The 17,059-nt window shown below is 49.8% G+C and overlaps 1 protein-coding gene across 3 annotated transcripts in view; it reads right to left on the reverse strand.

Annotated features, from left to right (window-relative positions):
• Positions 1 to 17,059, reverse strand: part of MICAL3 (microtubule associated monooxygenase, calponin and LIM domain containing 3) — a 188,192-nt gene that overhangs the window by 55,099 nt on the left and 116,034 nt on the right. For 2 of the 3 annotated variants that reach the window (XM_058656151.1, XM_058656150.1), the window contains 5 exons: positions 15,843 to 15,950; positions 13,611 to 13,718; positions 12,392 to 12,578; positions 6,460 to 6,548; positions 4,957 to 5,408 (listed from right to left, as the gene is read on the reverse strand). In XM_058656151.1, coding sequence (XP_058512134.1) covers positions 5,076 to 5,408; positions 6,460 to 6,548; positions 12,392 to 12,578; positions 13,611 to 13,718; positions 15,843 to 15,950 — 825 coding nt within the window. In that variant the 3' untranslated portion in view covers positions 4,957 to 5,075. Of the gene's footprint in view, positions 1 to 4,956; positions 5,409 to 6,459; positions 6,549 to 12,391; positions 12,579 to 13,610; positions 13,719 to 15,842; positions 15,951 to 17,059 lie in introns of those variants that run through there. The other variant, XM_058656153.1, reaches the window with a different exon arrangement.

Consider the following 17,059-nt stretch of genomic DNA (forward strand, 5'->3'; position numbering starts at 1 on the left):
TGATTCGTCAATTCATTTCATCTCCTCACTGCACTTCTTTATCAGCTTTCTGCAGACCACACAGACTGACGCGGGAGAGGAAGGACACGAACAGGCTGACAGGCCACGCAGACGCTCCCACGGGCTAACTTTGGCACCAGCAACACTCTGATAGCTAATACGAAGCAGTTGCCTGTCAGGGCACAGCGGTGAGCCGGGTATGGGAGCAGACCTTTCCCAACAGGGGCCTCATGGATCTTGAGAATGCCCAGGAGCCGGGAGGCCCAGCATCTCAGGTTACCGTCCGGGGTCTGCTTCTGAGGGAACAGGCCAGTAGGCATCGTCACTTTCAGAGCACTCAGTTTCTCAGAGCCCAGCAGGGGCAGTGTTGGTGCTGGGTTCTCTACCCATCAAGGACTGCCTTGGCACTGCAGCTGGGTCTGTGGCCACTGTGGTCAGCACACTCGCCAAGTCAGCAGTGTGAGAGAAGGCAACTGTTGCTATTCATACACCTTATCTCTTCGGGCTTCAGAGTGGCCAGAAACAACTGGTTGGCCTAGCTGGTCCCAGTAAAGATGGCATGGGAGAATGTTGGGAAGCACAGAATCTGCAACATCACCAAGGGGAAGGCCACTGCCTGAGGGCACCGCTGTGCCTGAGCCACCTAACTGGCCCCAGCTGCCCTTGGTGGCCTGCTATAGTTAGAAACAAGCCCGGCCTGGCTCCACGCACCTGCTGTAGACACAGGCTTGGTGTACAATCTCTAGCCCTAGGCCTTTCTAGCCCATAGGTCCTGCCTGCCAGCTGGCTGACTTGTGCTACGTGGGTGCTCTTTTATATGTGCCACTGCTGGGAATCAAAACACCTTGCCCCATGCCAGGTCCTGATGGGACCCTTCAGTTAACAGCAAGCTACATATTAGGGATGAGCAGCAGGGCCCCCACTGCACCTGTGCACGCTCCACAGACTGCAGCCCGGGAGCGGGCATCCTCAGGGTTAACCACTCTCTGGCTCGCTCCCAAGAGCTGCCTGAGCCTCCCCTTGCCACCCTCCAGTCAGGAAAAAGGGAAGGGAAAGAAAAACTCAGAAACCTGAATATTGTTTGGAATTTATTCTCTTAAATAAGAATGGAACATTTCTTAAAGAAAAAAAAAACAACAACTTAAAAGCACAACACCTTGGTTTCACAGTAACGATAAAAACAATGTTACACGATTAAATAAAAACTCACAAACACACCAGAAACAAAGGCACAGGATAAAAACAAGGGCAGAAAGAAAAGCTTCAGGGAAGGCCAGAACGGACAGGTGACGTGTTCCTTGGCACAGCTAGTCCTCCCTCGCTCTGGCTTCTCTGCATTGTTGCTGTGTGACCTGGCGTGCTGCCTTTCCCTGCTCTTGCTCCCCTCAAGCTGAGTGGCCCAGGAAGAAAGCGAATCCCTTAACTCACTGGGCATACCTTCAAGGCCATGGTGGGCCCTTTCCGGAGGGCGTGAGAATGTTCTACTGTCCTGTAGAGAATTGCCAGGGACATCATAGACGCCAAAAGACAGAACAAAGTTGAAATACAAAGCTGGTGGAACGCAGAGAGGAACTCAAGAGCCAGAGGCATGGGGGGCAGCATCTGGTTCTGGGGTCGCCCCAGCCACAGACCTCCGGTTTGTTCTCGAACTGTTTTCACAGTGGGGTATGCTCTGCTCATCTTCAGAGAGACTCAGCTCTACAGGTGGCCACCTGCACAGGTGATGCTGGGCCGACCTCGCGCCCTTTCGATCCTGACTAGAACACTGAGGTAGGACAGGGGCCTGGGGCCCAGTGTCCAAGCTGCCAAGAAACAGCTCTGCTGTCACCACGTAAGGTCCAGTGTATAAATAAACATCTACCCAGATTGTTTATAGAATATTTACAATCAGCATTGACTACAACGCCGTAAGAAGGGCTATAGAATTCTCTCTGTTCTACTAAAAGGTTTTCCAGAAATACCTAGAAGGAAGGTGAACTTGCGAAGCAGGAAGATCTCCTAACTTCGGGCAAAAACCCAGGGTTGACTACAGTTCCCTGGACAGCTTGGCTGTTCTTCAAGCTGGTGTGGGAAATGTATACATTTCCTTAATGGCCCATTTGGGATCGTTAACTATAGAACCTAATAGCATGCAAGGTGTTTCTGGGAAGGGGAGCAGGCCACTTGGGTCATGTGTAATTTTGCAGCCTTTTAGGTGAGTTTTCTGAAGACAACAAATGACTAACATGTTTTTCCTGCCCATTTCTGTTGCCTGTATCGTAAACGTTCCCAGATGATGAACTCTTCAGGAGACAAGCTCTTCATTCTTTCCTGTGACACCCACACACTCTAGGCTATGCGCTGGATTATTTCCTACGCGTGATAAAAAGGGGTTCCTCTGAAAAGAAGGAACCCCCTAAACCCTGCAGTGAGGGTCTCACATCTATGGGAAATTCCTCCCAGCTGGTTGTTTCGTTCTTTTTTTTTTTTTTCTTTTTCTTTTTCCTGTCTGTTGTAGTTCAAACCTTTTCTAACATCAGGGCAGGTACCATGAGGCCAGGGAAGAGAGACTGTGCCAGGGCCACTAATAAATGGCAGGAAGAGTAAGAAGCCTGGAAATAAAACACTTCAAGGGTTGACAGCAGAAAAGAGGGCTTCTCTAGTAAAAGCATATTACAAGCAAAGATACGGCAAACAATGTCTTGCAAACACTAAGTTAGACAGCAGTTACAACAAGAGATTAGGTCACCAGGAAGAGCAGGTCTAATGTGGGTCCTTTGTGAGTTATAAATGGATTCTTGCTTTTATTTTTCTTTCTTTTCTTTTTTTTGTGGGGGGGGGGGGAGTGAGGTGGGAAAAGACAGTAATTTTGGCATAAGGAGGGGAAAGGAAAGTGAGGGAAAAGACAGAAATGCCACAAAACTGAAGAGGTGGCGCAGGACACAGGCAGACACGGTGAAGTGCTGACTGCTGTCATGGCTTTCCCAGTCCTACCTCCTGGGGCACGTGGGTTCAGGAGGGTCTGGTGACAAACACAGTCACACTTGTCATTCCCAGCCTTTCCTGGTGTCGAGTGCAACGCACATCTGGGTTAATGAGTGTTCTCCTGACACATTCTGTCACCCTAACACCTGAGCTCCTTGAGAAAAAAAAAAAAAAAGAAATTCTAAACTAATCAAAGCTTTGGTTTGGTGTTTGTAGAAGGGAATCTCTATCAAGGGAGAGAAAAGAAAATATCTCGTATCAGTAATATAACGCCACTCAAGTCTACTCCTTTTCTGCAGAGCCTGGCAAAAGTTAGCTTCCAGGGAAAGTGCCAGTGCTCCGTAGCAGGTGCAGGGCTTGGAGCTGTCATTTGTGAAAGTTTAAAGTTCCAGGAGAAGATACCACTGACTCCTCCCCGGCCTTCCACTGGAGGGGTCAGCTGGGGCACCTCAGGGTGCTGTAAGAGGCAAGTCATGTTCTGGCTCAGAAGCAAGAGCTATGGGGACTGACACATCCTCCAGACTTGGGCTCTTTCTCGGGGGGGGGGGGGGGCGGGGGTTGGTTCTTTAGCCATGCTGCCAATTCTCATGTTCTCTCCTTGCTTCTCCTTGAGTACTTAATTCTCTAGAGCATCTCAAAATCTGAATTCCACTCTCCTTTGATTTGACAGTAATAATGGCAACCTGAATCAGTGAGCAGACTCAGGTTGTTCAGGGATAATATGAACTTGGTGTTTAACTGTTGTTAAGGAATGTTTGAAATGATACCCAAAGTCTAGTTCAATTTCTTAGAGCTGCTTTACTGAATATCCAGTCTCCTTGGGAAATCTACCTGTTGGCGCTCTCACCTGACCACACATACACACACACTATGGTGTCAACCCCCCCGTCTTTGCTTAGATCTCGTGGGTTATTATTATTTTAACCAGCAATTCCTGTTCTCTCCTCCAAGGCTCTGAGAATAAACTACAAAGGTTGGTGCATCCTGTAGGAAGACAGATGACAGAGGGCGTGAAGGCTGTGCAGAGTTTAAAAGTCATGGCTTGCACGTGGCTGTAAAACGTTGGTCCCACCAGCAGAGCATAGAGCAAACTTCCTCTGAGAAATAACGGCATATGCACACAGAGGCCGAGTCCACCAAACCCAGCTGGGCTGCCTGAGTCTCAGCTGCCCGTCACTGCACCTGGGGTGCTCACCCAGCCTCTGGGCACCTCTCCCACTCCCAGGCCGAGTGGCTGATAACATGGCACCAATGAAGTCTCTCATTGGAAGGCCAAGTGGACACTTCTTCCTCTTTCCCAACACAGAAATGCCACACTAACTCCTCCGTGGGTGCATGCTTCTATGTGCTTAAGACAGGCTACTTGGGACATATTTGCTTGGAGTGAGAAGAAATACACGGCGTATCAGAAGCATGGCCCTGCTGTCTTCCTCTCCCACATACACAGTGTTCACAGGGCTGGGAACAATCCAGTGTTGTCTTAGGGCAATTAGGACTGTCAAGCAGTCTGTGGAACTGTGGACGTATCTCAGAGGCTAATTTTATAAAGGGCTGGGAAGGGCAGTTTTAAGAAAAAAAGCAATATATATAAGTCTCACAACTGGCCCTGTGCCCACAAGCCCTCCCTGTCCTGCCCCTTGCTGACCAGAGCACGTTTTCAGAGGTAGACATAGTGTCACCCATCTGCTGACACAGGAAGTCCTTGTTAAAATGGGGCAAACTAGATTGATCCTCATGGGAAGTCCAAGTGCACTGAAGTGTCCAGATCAGACATGCCCTACAATGGTTACAGGTCAAACGGAAGGGCAGTGATTGCTTCTCCAGATATGTAAACAGCAAATGGAATGCAAGAATTTCAAGCTCAGGTGAACACAAATCCAGACCACAGAGCCTTAGGATCACAAAGCAATGCTCTGAGAGAGGGGCCCTACACAGGAACATCCAGGAAGGGATTCCCAGCTGGGACACTGAGCACGGCAGCCTGTTACACAGGATCTGGACCAAACACCCCAGTGAGTCTCCTGAGGGATGCAGGATGGCGTAGGAGCAATGCTTTGAAATTCAGAGTAAGCAAACCCCACAGCTCGGGCGACACTGCCCCTAGGGGTGCCTTACTGGCTCACAGACTGCCAGTGGAACTCCCCCCTGATCTGCACCAGCACCTCAGACAGGCCATAGAGAAAGGGCACCCCGAACGCAAGCAGTTGGCACATGAAAAAGGAGTCCAGGGGGTTCTGGGTCACCTGATGCCCGAGTGAAGAAATGTTGCTTTGGAAGTGCTGGCTCACCCCCTTGGCCTTGTCACAGAGGCCGAGAGAGTGACGCGCCACCCAGCCGAACAAGGAAGTGAGGCTACCTGGGGTTCTCTCAGCCGAGCTGGTGGTGGTGCTGGCCCGTCCGTTTGTATCTGCAGTGGGGCCATCCTGCAGGGGTCCTTTGGCCTCCTATGAAAATCCACAATGAAAAGGAGAATGAGTCTCTAATGCACTCAAAGCACAACTACGATGCAATCTGCTGGGTTGTCGCTGCTGATCTCACCAGGCAACCCAGACACCTCCCAAAGTCTTTAAGAAAACGAGGACAACTTGCACATGAAAGTCACCCAAGCATACTGTTCCCAGAAGGCCTATGCAGACAACAGAAGCCTCTCCAGGAAGCATGACTGAGCCCGCACCCTCAGCAGGTGAGATCCATGCAGTGAGGAGAGAGAGAAGAAGGGGCTGCTCCCATTTTAAAAAGGGAGAGGACAGCTGTTTAACACTGGCTGAAGACACTCATGTCATTCACTGGAGGGCACGGAGTGCCTGGGTTTGAGTCCAGCTTCCTGGGGGCAGGTAGCGGTGATGGTTCAAGTAACCCCATTGCTGCCACCCCATGTGGAAGACCTGGACCACGCTTCCAGCTCCAACATTTGCTGAGCGAAGCAGCAGATAGGAGCTTACTCTGTCACTCTGTTTCTCAAATCGACACGTAATTAAAAAAAAAGAGAAAAAGGTTGTGGATAAGTCTTCCAAGCAACAAGGGAATGAAGGCCTGGCAGGAGGAATAGCTTTGGGTCAAGTTCCTTTCCAGAGTGGAGAGCAAGGCTTAGCTCTTACTCCTTCTGACCTCAAGACGCCCAAGGTTGGGAGGAGGTGGGCCAAGAGGAGACAGGGCAGGACCCCTCCTTGTGTTACCCTGCCTCCTCCTGAACGGCCCTGGTTATAAGAAGAGGCAAGCGGAAGTTTGTTCTCAGTAGCAGGAGTCCTTTCCTCTGGGAGGTGCTTAGTAACAAAGGCATATGTCCACCTTAGGGGTGAGCAGAGCGTAGGTCTGCACGAGTTCCCAAACCGACCCAGGTGCTGGAGAGTACGCCACTTTCTTGAGGCCCCTCCTGGGAGGCTAGCTCCTCCCTAAAGGGGATCGCATCCTTGCCCCAGGCCCTTGTGGGTCCCTGCTTGGCCACATCCTGGTGCCCACCACCTGTGCCCCACTTACACAACAGATGACCAGTACCTTTGCAGACAGAGGAGCCACCGCTGGTCTCTTCCGTTGTGCGTAGCCAGACAGTCGGTAACAGTAGTGTGGTTTACAGTAGAATTTACCTGCAGGCAGCAAGGAGCAAGGGAAAGCGGAGTGAGTTAACTTGACTGTGAATTTGACTCCCCAGTCTTAGCACATCCCTCTCCCTCTCCTCTAAGCACATCCCAGCCTTCCCCAGGCCAGCATTCCCGTCCAGTGAGGCCAGTTCCTCCCCGTAAACTCTGAGTTGGGCCCTCCTCTCTCCTTTGCCTTTCCTCTGGGTGTGTGAAGGCCTTTGAGTCACCACCAATCAGTGCCCAGAGTGGAGATGTGAGGCTTGCATGGCAGGGCCAGCAGACAAAGTGGCAGTGTGTGAAGAACAAAGACGTGATCACATGAAAAGCAGGGAACAGCATTTCTGGGGGGGGGAAACCAAGAATGAATGCAAGTGCAGGGTGGAGGCGTGAGGGCTGCAAGAGGTGGGGCGGTGAGGGGCATTAACCCCGACGGGACCACTGCCACTGCTCCCCTCTCCAGAGCTGCAGACGCTCCTTCTCCACTGTCCCCCAGCCAGTGCTGGCCCAATGACAGAGTGTGATCCCTCATTGGGTGAGGATCAGCATTAGAAACAAGACAGAATGACAGGTCCTGCAAAACCAAGAGCGCAAAGGAACAGAAAGCAACAGTAGGAGACAGAGTGCGCTGTGGCATCGCTGGAGTTAAATGCTGTTCCTTGAACTTTCAGCCATGTCTGTATGCGTTTACTGGGTCCTTCTGTGTCCCACAAGGAGTGTGGTTGAAAAAGACTCGCTCTGGCTCTTCTTATGCCGCTGGTGTCGCAATCATCACCCCCGAGGGTCGCTTCTTTGTCCTGATTCATCCTTCTCCTCGCTTAAAGAGCTAACGCTTTGGCGCATTCTCGCAAGCTGCTGCGACAGGCAGGCACAGTCCCATTTCATCTGCCACGTTCGCGGCCCGCGACTTAGACCAACGCGCTTTCCCGATTGCACAGCGCGAATGGCGGGACCTACAAGTCAAAGGCCACGAAGAAGAGATGGCAACTTCCTTCTGCTCCGGAGACTTAGACTCTTTTCCTTCAAAGGAGCTGACTCGCTTCTCTTCTATCTGCAACCCCCCACCACACACTGATGACTCAACCAGAAGTCTGCAGTCTGTGGAATTTCACACAACAGTCGCCACGCATGCCACGCTTTCCCCAGAGAGAAGTCCTTACTGAAGACTGACACTCGGGCAGTGATCCTTTTTTGAGGACAGCCGGCAGGAGCAGGAGCCTCGCGTTCACTGCAAGGGAAGCTGAGCCACAGTACACACACACACACACACACACATTTCAGTTTGGCTATAATTTCCTTTGGTTATGTGTAATAAGCCAGTCTGCTTTGATGAATTTGGGCCACCGATCAATAGGAAAAGGCAAAGTGTATCAGCATTTCAATCATACTGGGGGGCTGTTTTAGATCTCATCTAGGAAGAAACAGCCCTTCCTGCCCCAGAGGACCATTGCAGGGAGCAGCAGCCCGTGGCTGGCGCCAGGCACTGCAGAGTGGATGTTTGACCAGGCTGCTCCATTGCGTGCCTCCTTCCTGTCCCTCAGTGCCCGGGTGTACAGTGCTGGGGACCCTGCCTTGTGACTCAAGTCAGGCCCAGTAGAGCCGCTCTGGGTGACTGATACGGCTGATGAAGGACAGAGGCAGCACAGGGAGGGAGACATTAAGCTAAATGCTTCATCTTCAGTCTGACTTGGGTCTCCATTACTGGCAGCCAAGAATCTTGTTTATTGGAGTACTAGACTATAATGTCACTGCTGCTCCCATTCGTTCTATTTTTTTTTTTTTCTCACGTTAATTTGCTTTTTCTTACTGCAGTAGAGTTCTGGATCTTAAAATACAACCTTGACCTGACATCCTAAATGAATGAAGAGGTATAAGCTTCAGAAGCAAGTCCGACAAGCCTTAACAAACGTTAATTTTCGGGAAAATTTTGGAGAATTGTCTTCTCTTATAAGGCATTACAACACAGCGCAAAGGACACCAACACTAAGGTCAGGTCTCAGTTCCTCCTGTCTCAGCCCCTCACTGGTCATGTGAACGACCTAGTCTCCTGAATGACGTTCCCGCCAATACAAAGAACACACTACCCGGCTGACAGGTTGATAATCCAAAGGAAGACACACAGCAGGTGTGGCAGCCGTGCAATTAATGTAACTCCTCATAGCCCTTCCCAAACTCAACCTGATGACACAGTTGGCATTTTTAAAAAATTTTACTTATTTATTGATAAGAGGAGAAGAGAGAGAGAGAGAGAGAGAGAGAGGGATCTTCCATCTGCTGGTGCCCAAATGGCCACCTGCAACCACTAGGGCTGGGCCAGATTGAAGCTAGGAGCCTGGAGCCTCCAGATTGCCCACTTGGGTTCAAGGTCTTAAGACTTGAGTCATCTTCCACTGCTTCTCCCAGGTACATCAGCAGGGAGCTGGGCTGGACGTAGAGCAGCAGGAACACGAACTGGCATCCATATGATGCCACACTGATCTCCGCTTATCACTTTTCTAGGTGAATGATGTAATGTTTACCATATGCCAGACACTGTTTTAACTTCTCCGTATATTTCAACTCAGTTAATCTTCAAACAAGCAAGAAAGGTAGTTACAACTATTATCCATCTTTTCCAGCCAAGGCACGGTGGCTAGGCGAGCTACACCAAGTATTCTAGTCACTAAATAGCAGAGACAAGATCAGAACTAGGAGGATGCTCGGAGAACGCACTTCTAGCAACTATAGCAGGATGTCTGCCTCAATTCGGAAATCCAGCCAGGCTAATGTTATGAATTAAGTACAGATTACGGGTGACGCAGTCAAGTGACTGCTTTCTAGATGGTCTCGAATGAAGAATTTGCATAATTAGAGGCCATGACTGGAAAAGAGATTTGGACTAAACAGATGGCTACAGGGCAAGAGTGAGGTGAACTGGGCCATTCGTTCTTTCATCCAACAGATGCCAAGTGCCATTGCTGGACACTGGGAGCCCTCTGGTCAAGTAGACAGTGTACTCTTTGGATGGAGCAGTTGACATATGAGTGAGTACCAGGCAGCAATGAGGGCTCTGCACAATTCAAGAGGCTGCATGGCCACAGGAGAGAGGCTGCTTTGTATTATGTGGCCTGAGATTGGCTCTCCGAACAAGGGATGGTGTGGCAATGTGGGGGACTAGAAACCCACCCCATGAAGAATGGGGCAAGTGCACTATGGGGCAGGAGACAGCAGTGCAGAGTCCCCAAGGTGCTAATGGCTTTCTGATGTTCATGGCATGGAAGAGACCAGCAGGAAAGGATCACAAGGACTCGGGTGGATGGGCTAAGCTTTCTACACCGGCAAGAGGCTGCAGTGGGTGGGAAGACAGACGGCAAGGAATCTGTGAGGTCTTACAACTCTTGTGGAAATACACTATAGGGCAGTGTGGAGGCAGGGAGACCAGGGGCCTGGGCTAAGACTGAGAGACCAGCCTGGGTGGCAGCAACAGAGACAGAAACGGAGCAGCAGACTGTGCCAAGGCTCCTGCCCCCTGAGAACAGTTCTCCGCAGGCCCATCTGCAGGACCCAGCGTTCGCTCCTCATGTGGACAGGGACAGACCTAACGCGCTGACTGAGTCTTGGTCTTCAGAGTTGGTGGCAACCAACAATGAGTCTGTGTTTGGCGGGACAAGAGCAGTTCTGATAGGGGGCAGACTGCATCCTTCACAAGCAATGGAGTGAGGATTAAGCAGCAACTTGGGCAAAATGTGGACTTCTCTTTCAAGTACGCGAATCTCACTTTTAACAGCTTGGACCTGACAGTGGACTAGCATCACTAAGTTCAGAATCGGAGCCTGGAATGGTTGGCAGAGATCATTCAGCACAAACCAGCAGGTACTAGCTATATCACTGTCTCTGAACTGTTTCCTGATTTGTAAATCATAATCAGGATGGCCGCCCTACAAGGTTAAGGTGAGGACAAAATGACGTGATATATGTTAAAGGGCCCACGGCAATGCCTGGATGGCTACCTTTCTCCTGAGCTATGTATGTCTTATCTATGCCTTTTCTTTTCTTCAGGTAGATTTCTGAATGACTATAACCTAGATAAAGCATAGCCTAAATTTCGGCGCCTCTGAGAAACAATTTTTTTTTTTCTCTCCTCCACCTGTCCTCTGACAGATGAGGGGACTTTTGTGGAGGGACTAAGCTGATGATGAAATTTTATTTGGTGTAAGGCGTGGGGAGTTGTGGCGTAGCACTCCTGCACTCACGTGGGAGGCCTGGATGAAGCTCTTGAATCCTGGCTTTGCCCTGGCCTAGCCATGGCCATTATGGCCAAATGAGAAGTGAACCAGGAGACAGAAGATTTCTTTCTCTCACTCTCTCTCGTGTTTCCCTCTCTCTGTAACTACTTTCAAATAAAGTTAGCTCCCTTATCTAACCAGTCTTAATTCTTTCCCCATTAATATAGTGAGAGGACCATTCTGATAAGGGTTAGTCTATCCATTCACCACTTTAGGCTCCTTTCTTGCTTCCTTAATAGACAGTTTAATCGCTGTTAGGAGGGCCTGGAAACTGTACTATGTCCTGTTCATACAATGTCCCTCTCCTACATAACATCATCATATAATTGCCTCATAGTGGGGCCCAGCATGGTAGCCTAGTGGCTAAAGTCCTCGCCTTGTATGCGCCTGGATCCCATATGGGTGCTGTTCATATCCTGGCTGCTCCACTTTCCATCCAGCTCCCTGCTTGTGGCCTGGGAAAGCAGGCGAGGATGGCCCAAAACCTTGGGACCCTGCACCCTTGTGGGAGACCCAGAAGAAGTTCCTGGCTTCAGATCGGCTCAGCAGCAGCTGTTGTGGCCACTTGAGGAGTGAACCAGCAGACAAAAGATCTTTCTGTCTCTCCTCTCTCTGTAAATCTGACTTTTCAATTAAAAAAAAAATCTTTTAAAAAAACTGCCCCCATAGTGAAGAAATCACCTATCAGGATAAGGGACTTGAAGCTTGCATGAGGCTTGATTTTCCTTTCCTATATAACCTAGATTTCTCCATTACTTATTGGTAAGATGGCCTCCCATCCGTTTACTTCAGCATCTTGTAGGAATGGCACAGGAAGGATCAGGTACCTACTGCAGCTCCCCTTTAGGATGGGAACAAGGAGCTAAGTTTCACCTTCCGCATACCACGTTCGACATACTATCTTAATTGCATTACATTAACTCAAGCCACAAAAAAAATCCAGTGAGGTAAGCACCCACTCTTTAACCAATGCCGTCACAGCCTGCCTGCCGACATCTTTCAGGCTCTCTTGCCCGTCTGCCTCATTACCCACCTTCTACCCTGTTAAGACCTTTCTTTGCAACAGCAAATTTTGCAAAAAGCTAGGTCTTGAACGTCATAACAAGATTTAGGCTTCATGTAACAAACCGTCAATCCATTAGGTCAGCGGTGACAAGATGGCGATGCCAGAGTGAGCAAAGAGGAAACAGTGAGCACATTTCAGCCGTTTCCAACAGGTGAAAGCTAGAACCCAGACCCCTGGCATCTGGTTAGAACCTGCCATCAACCTCAGGCAACACATGTGACTTCCTTGGGCCTGTGACTCTGCTTCTGGGAAGACCTGTCCTTACTGGATACCTTTCATCCCAAGTCCCTCCTGCGACGTGGGAAAGCAAGTGAGTGAAGCCAGGGAGATGGCATTCTCATTACTCAGCAATGCCATGAGACAGGCTGGTGACGTGAGGAAATGAAGAGATGGAGATGGACAGGAAGAGGCAGGGTAGTTGGGGATGAAAACGCGCTTAGGAAACCACCGCGAGGAGCTTCAAGGTTCTTGGATGTCTGAGCTTGGCTTCTAAGTGTGGGTAGAGCTGCAGGCAGACTCACCGTCTTCAATGTCGTAGGCATAGGCAGAGAGGCGCAGGGTGGTGGCACAGTACTCGCATTTGAAGCAGCTCCGGTGGAAGAACTTGCCCTCGGCGCTCAGCCTCTCCATGACGTAGACCCGCTTGTGGCAGAAATAACACGTGTCACTGCCTCCTATGTTCTGGGGGAACTCCTTCTTCATGGAGCCCTGCGGGAGGCAAGCAGAGGGTGAGGGAGGAAGCAGGGCTGCTCTGGGGGTGTTCCTCACCTGGATGCTCCTGCTAGAGGCGCACCACCCTCTCTGTGGGTGAAAGTCTAGGAGCACTACACGGCTGTGAGCTTTGCAACGAATGACAGCACTACTGCGGTAGCTGTTCCGTCTGTGCTTTCTGAAAAACCCTTGGCCCGACTGGATTCGGAGGCAATACCGACCTTGACGTTCACAAGGAATCCCGTATCAGTTTGTTTGTGACAAACGAATCAATTTTGTAAAATTTCCTAATCATCAAACCAAACTCTTTGCCGTAGTTTTGTTTTAAGCATAGCATCAATATACGTACAAGAGTACTTCAAAAGTTCATGGAAAATGGAATTAAAAGATAAGCTTATTTTGGTGCAAAAAACCCATGTTTTTAACTTATTTATTTAAGCAAAGAGTCCGAGGAGCAAAAGAAACTTCCATTTGCGGGTTCACGGCCAAATGGCAGCAACAGCCAGGGCTGGAGTGAGAAGCAGGGAGCTCAAGGTCTCCTTCATGGGTCACAAGGAGCTCAATTTCTTGAGCCATTACTGGGCCTCCATTATCAGCAGGAAGCTAGACTCAGGAGACAGAGCTAGGAATTGAACCCAGAGTCTCTGAGTGGGAGGCAGGCATCAACGGGTAGGCTCAAAGTCCACTCAAATGCAAAACAGTTTTGAAATGCGTGCAGTTTTCATCTATGCTTTCCAGCAACTCTCTTGAAAATCCCTTGTATTCTCAGTGTTCACCTGGTTCTATGTGTATTTGTGTGTGAGTGTAGTCCTAGATGAAGAGATTTGGAGATAGAACATAGCATCCTGAACAACTATTGCAGTCCTAGAAATTCAGTTATCAAAATTCAGACAACATTAGTATAAACATTACCATTACTTCATGGCATACATTGGCTGTATAAGCTACCAAGCTTCCTAGAACAGATCGTGTTTATTTCCCATGGCTACGTTACATCCAGCTAGGCAGCGTCTTTGATACATCTCTTACCAGTTCCTTCTTGTCTAGAAGGGTTTTGGGCTGCTCTTTCCTTTGAAGCTGATTGGCTATCTGCTCAGCCAATGAGCTCACTCCGCCCGTGTACATCTTTATATACTTCTATTGATTGGAGATTACACAATGACCAGATCGAAGGGGAAAAATACATTAATTAAAGACAGAAACAAAATGTTTTGAAAGGTATAAAATGAACACAAAGTGCAGCCACAAACCATGCCAACACAGTGCCCACAAGCAGGGAAACTGAGTGCTGAAACCAAACACCGTGTCAGTGTCCACACACAGATGTCAACATGGGTAGGAGTGACAGCTGCAGGAGAATTTGTCTTCTGTTGGGGGTATCATTATCTTTCACATTTTCGGGGAGCATTCAGTTGGGGAACTAAGAAGACAGGATGCAGGCAAACAGAACAGAGTGAGAAGGCCCTGGATCTCAGTCACTCAAATTACCAATAAGAATTCAGGAGGGGTAATTCTCACACAGAGAGACCACTGGATCAGCACGGAGGAGAAGGTCTGGCAAGCTAATTCCTCGTACAAAGGGCGACTCTCTGCTGGGCTAAGAGACGTCCACAGCTCTGGTATTACATGTGATAATCTTTCTCTTTATGAATACCTGACCCATCATTTCTGTCACAAGCAGCAAACATGTCCATGCTTTACTAGAATTCTTCTCAGCTACTCTCCCACTGACATTTAATGGCTGTTTAACTGCACTCTGGAAGTCAAAGCCTTTCAGAGACTGATCTGGCCATCACGTCGCAAGCTGCAGTGAAGCAGACAAACTGCCCAGCCAGAATATGCTTCAATTCTGGGAGGATAAGAGGAACAAAAAATCCCACCAACTTTATCCTCTCTTTGGCAACACTGAAGAAATAACAGGAGAAAACCACCAAGCTTTCACTGCGAGCCATCCTGCTCCTATCTTGGTTTGGCCTCCCAGACAGCCCAGCGTTGCAGCCTGTCCCTGGGAACACAGGCAAAAGCCCTGCTGGCTGTCACGTCCAGGCCATGATGCTTCTCTGAGGAAGCATACAGAGCAGGAGGTCCATGGCCAAGGTTGAGGGGCTCTAACTCTAAGCTTGGCTTAGGTGACACTGAGGAGTCAGTTACCATTCTCAACTCAGACACATGATCTCCAAGACTGATGCCACTGTTCACTGCCTTCTGAGGTTCTATTAATGGCCAAGAAAACAAGTAGTTCTTAGATCTAAACCTTCTTCACATTAGAGAAGCTTTGGCTTAGAACAGGCAGATGCCAGGCAGAGCTGAGCAGCTGACAGCTGACAACGAGGGAACGGAGAGCTGCATTTCTTGCATTCTGCAGCAGACAGCGAAAGTGGAATCGGATGTCTAACTGAGGCCAAGACACCAAGCCATGTCCTGGGTTCTCACTTCTCTCCAACCAGAACCACCCCAGCAAGCGGTTACAGCCTGAAGTTGCTGTGTGTGCAAAGGCACTGGTCACATTCAGTTCTCAGCCACGTGGTAACATTGACAAGCATTCCCAAGACTGGTGAAACTCCAGTTGTAGGTTGTTTCTGGCATGAAGAGCAGGTGGTTGCCTTCTCTCCACCCTTCAAAAGAAGCTGAAATGTGGCAATCGCGAGGCCCATCCTAGTGCACACCACACACATGCACACACTTCCACACACATGTGTGGTGTTGCCCGTTACTTGATCAACAACAAGAAGCATGTCAGTAGCAAGGGCAGTAAGAACCTGCAATTTGCATAAATGCTTCTAAAACGGTTTAGTGCCTCCGCAGGAAAAGAAGGGTTTATTCCTCAAATGATTACACATCGAGGGGTTTAATTGCACTCCATTTAAGAGATTTAATTATAATGTGGTTCACCATGTGTGACGCACTATCATCATGAAGACATGTGGAGTTTAAAGAAGTCAATGGCTGAAAAAATGTGGATCTATAGTCGATATAGTTTAAATACATCAGAGCGGGTTTACTTTGACAGAACTGATGAATTAAACAGAACCTAGTGAAAGGTACCAGTGTCTTTAACCTCACTGTCTGCCCACAGGCCTCACCCACAAGCCAAACATGCACACGCATATGCACACACACACACAGAGGCAATACGCTTCCTGCAGGCCACAAGCCCAAGTTAAGATGTGCAAAATCTCCCTGGGCAGTTGACACTGGCAAAAGTGAAGTGAGCAGAGGCTGAGAGAGAATGCGACTTTGCCAAGGCCCAGATCATGCTACCTGTCGGAGGGAGTCAGAGGAGGGAGAGGCGGGGCGGCTGGAGGAGCGAAGGCTAAGGGAAAGCCGCCACTGGTCGACAAAAAATCGACGTGAAGGTTCAGGCTCTGGCTATAAGATACAAGGTGGAGAAACATCACATCAAAGGAAACGTTACAAGTCCCTGGTCCAAACAGGAGGAAATGTGGCAGACTTGGGCGCTCTTACTCTAGTAGGCCTTCTGTGAACACATACTGCACCCGGAAGCACAGGTGGCTCAGCTCAGCTTCCGTTTTACAAAGCGTGCTCTGGAATACGGTCTGGGAGATGCCTGTGACAGCCCCGTCCTCTCCTCCTTGGGGTTCTGGCTCTATCTGCCCCCAAGTGGGAATGCTACCAGCCAGGAGGCACTGCAGGCACAGGTGGTCTCATGCGTGCTCTCTGTGCCGTGCAGGGAGCTCCTCTCTGGCCTAACTTCCTGAAGAAAAGAGATTCTGCCACCCACCCCCATCACCCCGTGAGCTGTACAAACAACAGGAGGCAGCGACAGCAAATCAAGAGCAAGCTTGCTGTTTCTGCATGGAAGCCTTCTGTTGTTGCTACTGTTTCGCAAAGCTCTGCTTACCAAGGAATTGAGTGAACCCCAAGCAATGATTGGAACAAAAGACTCAAATCAAAGCGTCGAGTCCTCTGCGAGCTACACGCAGAAAGCATAGCAGACGGGAGTCGGGAATCCCTCAGCAGGGCACCCGTGGAAGCAGGAATTCTGCAGTCACCAGAGCAAGTGCTTAACAGCTCCTAGGAGCGGTGAACGCTTCCTCCGAAGCGGCGAAGGAGAATGTCCAGGTAACGACAAGAGACATCCTAGCCCTGATTCAGTGACTCTTGGTAGGACCAACGGGCGCATTGGCAGGTATCTGGTGCCCCGGTGGAGTGTGCTGGAGGGTCTCAGCAGGCTTCCTGGCCCTCAGCACAGTGCTGGGTGCAGCTGGCCCCACAGGTCACCCAGAGGACCAGTAAGACTGCTAGGGAATGGTACCTTCCACTGGGGGTCCAACCAAGAGGATGCTGGAGGGAGGGACGGGATGGCTGAGCGCGAGGTGGAGCGGAGCCGGGAGGCGAGTGCACAAGCAGGAGTATGAGTGGAGAAGCCAAGACTGGGGGCAAGATCATCCAGCACGCAGCTCAGACGCATCTGACCTGGATGCCTCCACCGAAGAATCCAGCAACGAGCTCGCGGG

Source organism: Ochotona princeps, chromosome 27 (assembly GCF_030435755.1).
Source record: "Ochotona princeps isolate mOchPri1 chromosome 27, mOchPri1.hap1, whole genome shotgun sequence".
NCBI lineage: Eukaryota > Metazoa > Chordata > Mammalia > Lagomorpha > Ochotonidae > Ochotona > Ochotona princeps.